The sequence below is a fragment of the Empidonax traillii genome, unplaced genomic scaffold, assembly GCF_003031625.1.
Source record: "Empidonax traillii isolate 1590-97213 ecotype Southwest subspecies unplaced genomic scaffold, ASM303162v1 scaffold1599:size102157, whole genome shotgun sequence".
Lineage (NCBI taxonomy): Eukaryota > Metazoa > Chordata > Aves > Passeriformes > Tyrannidae > Empidonax > Empidonax traillii.
In genome coordinates, this window is record NW_020956792.1 from 78,041 (window position 1) to 85,045 (window position 7,005).

Below are 7,005 nucleotides of genomic sequence, written 5' to 3' on the forward strand. Positions count from 1 at the left end.
AAAAAAAAAAAAAAAAAAAAAAAAAAAAAAAAAAAAAAAAAAAAAAAAAGAAGTAAGAAAGAATTTTATAGAAAGCATTCTTGAACTGGGGAAGTTGCTTACCTAAATTTTCTGCCTATTTTCTTAGGCAGAGAGACTATTTAGGCAGCTTGTCATCACTGATCTTGATAACATTTTTCAGAAAAACTTCAGTCTAGTCTACAAGTGTTTTTAGGATCAGCTTTTAGACCACAACAAAGAATGACTGCACCCTCAACAAAGCTTTACCTCACACATGGGGCATTCTCTTATTTGGACTAAAAACCCAAAAACTCTCACTCATTGCTTCCCAAAATTCAACAATATTCACTTTGCTCTTTATCTGGGTGTAACGTCCTAAGCCATCTTCCAGAAACTGTAACTAATACAAACCAATATGAAAAGAATAGCACAATATCACACTATACAGGGAAAAAAAACCCAAACCCAAAAAGAAAGAAAACAAAACAAAGTTAATGCACATGTCTATTAAATTTGAAAAACAGTAAAACTATGATCTACTATCAATCCTAACAACCGTTCTATCTGCTCGGATTAAAGTATCCAGAATAAGCACCTCTCTCAGTTTAACTTGGCTTCTACTCACCCATGAAAATAAGTTGAATTTTTAAGATTACATGTCCGAAGAAAACTTAAAACTCCCTTTCCCACCTTAAGCCTTCAAGCAACTCCCCCTAGTCCCAAACAAGTGCCTCATGGATCAACCAAATACATCCCAAGCAGAAACCGGCTGTATCACAGCGACAAACACGAAGTTTACAAATACATCTCGGCAGCTACCAAAATCAGAGCCAAGCAGAACAGAAACATCGATATCTGCTGCATCAGTGCCCGTCAGAATCCTGCATGGCTGCTGTACCTGAGCAAAACCAAAACACAGCCAGAGCTGTCAATCTGCTGCTACCTTGCTTTACTCACAAACAACTCAAAAGCTCAGTTTTGTTCCAAAATTGAACCTCTTCAGCACACGGTTCTGTCTTCTCTACTTTGATAACAGCAGGAACATTCAGAGTTACAGATGAAAGTAGAGCTGGAGGAGAAAGCTGAAAGGGCACCACTGAGCTCCCTCTAGTGTGAGCAGGGACAGGGAATCATTTAATCCAAGATCTCACCTGTACAGAGAAATGGGCTACTGAGGCAAGAGAGTAACACAACAGAAACAGCTCAGGAGCTAAATAGGAGCCCCAGATCCCAGAAAGTTGGGGTGAAGGTGGAACCATCAGGGGTTTTGCTCTACTAGAAGTCATTATCACAGAATCAGAGGGTGGTTCAGGTTGGAAGGGACCTCTGGAGGTTGCTCAGTTAGTCCCCAGGTCTCCCCATAGCAGGGCCAGCTTTTACTGCCAGCTTGGAATATCTCCAAGGACAGAGACTCCACAACCTCCCTGGGTGGTTTGTGCCAGCCCTCATCATCTCCTCAGTTAAAAAAAAAAAAAAAAAAAAAAAAGTTTCCTTGCATTCAGGAGGAACTTCCCACGTTTCAGTTTGTACCTGAGCCTGGCTCCATCTCCCTTTACATCCTTGGGACTGTCCCACCCCCTGAGGCCAGGAACTTTCTGTCCTTGCTCAGTGACCTGAAACAGCAAACCCAAACGGGCTCATTTCACTAATCAAACAGCAGCTCCCCAAAACAAGACAAAACTGTACCAAGAGAAGCCAGAAGAAGATTTTCACACTGCTGGAAGGCTTTGAGACGATATTATTTTACCCTGTATATATATATTTGGGAGCACGTGGTTTCAAACGAACTGACTTATGCTGGCAGTTTTCCAGAGACCATTTCCTGGAATTCTCACATCAGAATTCAGGTGCATACAAGTCTCACAACCTATTAGCCTTTCCTACAGCAAAAAAACCCCCAAAACAAACAAAAAAAACCCCCCAAACAAACAAACGAAAACAAAAAAAACCCAAACAAACAAAAAACCCCAAACCAGTTTGGTCTTATTCAACTTGCTGCATCTTTTGTTACTTATGTGCTATTACAAGTTCCTATGATTATTTTCAAGCAATGAAAGGTATCTCGGCAGCTTGGTGGTTAATAATTAAATAGTTAAATTTGTGTAAAGGCTTTTTTTTGGTTTTATTGTTTTTGAAAAATCCTGCCTCGTTCTGAAAGTTAACAGCTGATATTTATCTATCAACCTGTCCCTAAAATCAGTTGTTTTGCTACTAAGCCCCTAATTTTTTCACATTTCTTGCTTTTCCCCCTACACTGCCATAGGATATTTGTGCCAACAATCTTTTTTTTCAATTAGAAAAATCACCAATAGCCCTCTGAAGGAGGGAAGCAGTAACTTCAGCAAAAGTCAACCAGCTAAATTCAACTTCTTAACCGCAAAGGATCCTCATTACCAACACTTAGAAGACTTCATCATGTCTTGTGGGGATGAAGTGACAGCCTTAACTAAAAATGGTGCGTATCTGAAATCAAAGCACATTTAGAACACACATAAAATTCTATTCTAGCATCATTACTAGAGTAATATTGACCTTAAGTAAAGATTTAATTAATGACACGTTTGTCAAACAACATTATGGTGGGATAGATTTGCTTATTTGAGTGAGATAAAGGGCGTTAATTTTCATCATTCTCTATCAAATATCCAAACAAAAAAAAAAAAAATCCTGAATCAGATGATCTGGACACTGCTAACAAGGAATTAGATGCATCCCCGACCCAAAGTTCTCCCAATCAAAAATCAATAAAGCATATTATTCTTTACTATACTAAAAAGAACACCTGAATACAGCACTATTCATTTGCAGCAAAGTAATCGACATCTGTAAAACCCAACAGTTGATGCATAGACATCTCAGATTGGTACCATCCTCCTCCAGTGAGGTGACACGACAGTTCTGGTTCAATTCAATAGCACCATATTTGGGTTCTCCAATAATATTTTACCAAATTTACTGTAACAAGTGAAGTTTTAAAATACAGGTAAACAAGGATGCTAGCCAGTATGGCAAATAAATTCGATATTTTTTTTAGAAATATGAATTATATATTCACCCAATGCTAAAATCAACTGATATAACTTAATTTCCTATTTTTCATCTCTCAGAATACCTCTAATTACACATTTACTATACTGTATGTAGGCATTTATCTGAAAAAGTGGATGAAAATAGCATCTTTAATGATGGTTCCATCTTGCTGAGCTTCTTCATCACATAGCTTGTTAATCAAGGCTCTTTTACCTGAAAAATTGCTTCACAAGTAGGAAAGCAACATGCAAAAGATATTTATCTTTCTGCCACGCTAAAAACTGCATATGCACAGGAAATACTCCATTTACCCTGAGTAAATGCAGTACACTGTGCCCTTTTTCACTTGTATTTATCTTTTCTATGATCTGGACAACAAATGAGAACCTCAGCACACTTTTAGTCATTACCTGTAGCGTAACCCCAATATTTTAATATTTCCTCCTGGAATAATTAACTTGAGCTGATGGGTGGGCAGGGATAAACCTTACTGAGCCTTTTTTTGTTGTTCTGGCAGCATAAACCAAGAAAGGTTTCCCTCGCTGATGCAGGAAGGAGTCAGAGGACTCCTGCACACTCGTTACAGTGCTTGCTGTTCCAAGCTTCTCCCTCATTTTCCTCTGGAGGCAAACAGAGTTTTCACCCATCCATTTACCTTGGATAGTCACCCTCAGTGAGGATTTCACTGACAGTCCTCACCATCACAGAGACTGCAACACAGGCTGAGCTCAGAGGGACACACAGGAGAAAGTCACGGTCTTTTCCCAAGCAAAAACTCCCCTGTCCTGCTGTATAAAATGTAATATTTTCTTGTTGCATCTCAAAAAAAAAAAACCAATTCATAGCATTTATGTTTTGTGTCGTATGCTTTAAAAAGCCTCCCCCACACCTGCACAAGCACCCATTGCACATACACAGAGAAGACACAAATTTTCTGCTAAAAACCACACAGACAAAATCATTTGAGTAACCACTGGGGAGTGTTAGAGCTCTGAGTGTTAGAGCCCTCAGGGTGAGGGCTGAGCAGAGGGGCCAAGGGGGAAAGTTGTAAGGTCCTTTACAAAGTAATGGCAATTTCTCCTGTTTTCCAACACGTAGCAACAAGGTGTTCTTGTCTATTTGGTGTTATCTAGATAATAAACAATCTGTAGCGTTCTTTTCTTGTAAAAATACTGTTATCTTAGTTCACCACTGTGTTATAAGCACGTACATAATCATACTACAGAATTTTCTGTTGAGATCTCCACCAGCTAAAAAGCCTGGCTTTTAAGTTACATATTCATCAAGCAAGTCTTAACTGCAGTGTGTTGATGTCATAAAGTAAATATTTAACTACAGTCATCATTCCTCCTAACACTTCTCCTTATTTCACACATCAGAAGTTTCTGGTTTTCTCCAGAGAACATCTGATCATTTCCACTACTGTTACCCTCTCGTTCTACTCTTTCCTGCTTCTGTATGTACAAGTCACTCTGGCACTTACATAAAGAACACAGTCCAGAGTCACTACCAGAGACATGCAAGCACAGACACAAATCACGGTCAGTCCCTGGGTTTCCTGATAGCAAAATCATTCCAGTCATGTGGCTCGGGAGTTTCTTCGGTGCGCAGCTCTAAACCCAGCCCAGCCTATCCCAAAATTTTTCAGATATTTACTGTTCCCAGCACGCATCATTAAATAAATTCTTCTTACAGCAAATGTGAAGTACTTAACTGCTTCTCCCTTGTCCTTTGGAGAAGCCAAAACAGATACAGATTCATGTGCTTCTCTACACTGGGAAGGAGAGTGAAGGGAGAGCCTAGAGCAGACCAGCCTCACGGATTTCAGGGAACCACCTCTGCCACTCTCTAGCCTTTAAGGCTGCAGCTTACCTTCACTGATTAAAAAAAAAAAAAAATCCCACCAACCCATCAAAAGTTATTTTCACGCGTGTGAAAACTTATGCTGGCTCCCTCTCCCCCGCGGTTATCTGCCGGGCTAGGAAAGCTCGGTGCAGCCGAGCCTCTCCGGGCGTGTTGGGTAAGCAGTCAGCCGTGGATCGCTGCCCCGGCTGGCTGGGGAGGCACACCCTGCTCCGCAGGCTCGGGGGGAGCAAACAACAACAAACCGGGTTCTCAGCACTGCGATTAACCCACGGAGGAGTCGGGTTCGACAGTAAAAAAAGGTTCGCAGGAGGGCGGGAGGAGCCGCTGCCGTGTCGGCGGGGCAGTGCGGGCGGGACCCAGGGACGCAGACAGGTGTTCGCACACAAAACCCAGGGAGAGAGCCACAACACCGCCAACCCGCGCCTCTTCTCCCCGCCGACCCTTCTCCCTGCTGGCTCCAGGGGCGTTCCCATCCCGGGCTCGGGCAGTGCGGGCGGGCACAGCCCAGGTGCGGCCCCGTGACTGCGCCGCGCCCCTTCCAGGAAGCTCCACGGCCGGAGCAGCCCCGGGAGCCGCTGCCCCTCCAGCTCCGCTCGGGCCGCCCCTGGAGCAGCCCCAGGAGCCGCTGCCCCTCCACAGCTCCGCTCGGGCCGCCGCCGGAGCAGCCCCGGCACAGGTGAGGGCAGTGCGGGACGCGGCGTCCCCGCTCCCGGCTGCGGGACGGGAGCGCTTCCCAAGGCCGCCTCCGGCTCTCCCGGAGCCTGCTCGGGCCAGGCCGCCTCTGGGGGTCTCTTGGAGGAGTTATGGATTCACGTAACTCCTAATTTCTGGGGGAACGCAGGCTCTCCTCGGGCGGCAGGGAGCGAGGAGGGTCGCGGCGGCTGCCCCCTGACTATAGGGGGGTTGTACCTGTTGCCGTCGCGGAGCTTTTACAACCTCCTCCGGCAGCAAAGGCGGAGCTCTGCGGCCTCGGAGCGCACCTGGGGCAAGCCTTGTGGGGGATCTTCCCCCGTTAGTTCGGGGCTGCCGCTCTGCTGAGCCGGGAGAGGAGGGCAGGAGGCGGCGAGAGCGGCCCCGGTGACATGTGCGGGTGTTACACAACGAGGGCTCTGCGAGAGACAGGCAGGACCAGTTCGGGTCGGTGCCTTTCTTCCAGGGACCCATCGGCCTGGGCTGCGTGTAGGTGCTTGCGCTGGATGACTTCATTTATTAGGATTCATCCAGGGTTCATCAGTGACACCTCAGGAGTGTCATTTAGCGTGGTCATTATTTTTGAAACTCACGTTAGTTTCCGTCTGACAGATCCTGGCCATGTTGGCGTTTTTGGTAGTGCTGTGTCAACTGCACGTGATGATGTTCGCGTTTCCTCACTGCCCTGGGAGATTAAGTAACTTGAAGCAACCTGAATGGAAAGATGGTAACTTAGTTTTAACATGACTTTATCCTTTCCAAAATTGTACCTAACTTTGCTTTGTTGGTTTGTTTGTTGCTGGGTTGTGTTTTTTTTTTTTTTTTTTGGTTGGTTGGTTTTTTTACTTTCTTTTAAAAATTAGCTGGTTTATGCCTAATTTTAGATTATTTGAATATCTTTTGCTGAAATGACTGATAATTGACTTGGGTGTCAATATTAAGTATTTATCAGATGCAGTAGTAAGTGCAGATTGGGACAACTCAGCTTTCTCTAGGTTTCCAGGGTTATTGCCACTGATATAACCAGAATCCTTTAAGTACCATCAAATTCTAAAAGTTTTAAATCTGTATTGAGACAATATTGCTTTGGTACTGCTTGAGCACATCACAGTTGTATTTGTCTGCCTGAAATGGCTTTGTATTAGAAAGGGTTCATTTGGTGGCTTTTGGATGGAAATGGATATTTTTTTCTCAATACCCAATCCTCTTACAACACCTGCAAAGATAAGTTCCCCAGAAGGGCTCAAGCATTACAGTGCTAAACCATTTTACAATGCTAAACCATTTTACAATGCTAAACCATTTTAAGTATCAGGGCTTCAAAAAAGAATTTGTAACTTAGCTGTCCAGTCTTCTCAGTGCATGAGGGGTGCTGAAACCTTAAGATGGACTTTAAAAAGTCATCCCATGGAGCATGAG

General features: G+C 43.9%; 1 protein-coding gene across 1 annotated transcript in view; it reads left to right on the plus strand.

The window, feature by feature from the left end:
* The first annotated feature begins 5,436 nt into the window (after positions 1-5,436).
* Positions 5,437-7,005, plus strand: part of PRRG4 (proline rich and Gla domain 4) — an 11,264-nt gene continuing 9,695 nt past the window's right edge. The window contains exons 1-3 of the mRNA XM_027908009.1: positions 5,437-5,473; positions 5,509-5,572; positions 6,199-6,313. Of these exons, the coding sequence (XP_027763810.1) occupies positions 6,208-6,313 (106 nt within the window). The 5' untranslated portion in view covers positions 5,437-5,473; positions 5,509-5,572; positions 6,199-6,207. The remainder of the gene's footprint in view (positions 5,474-5,508; positions 5,573-6,198; positions 6,314-7,005) is intronic.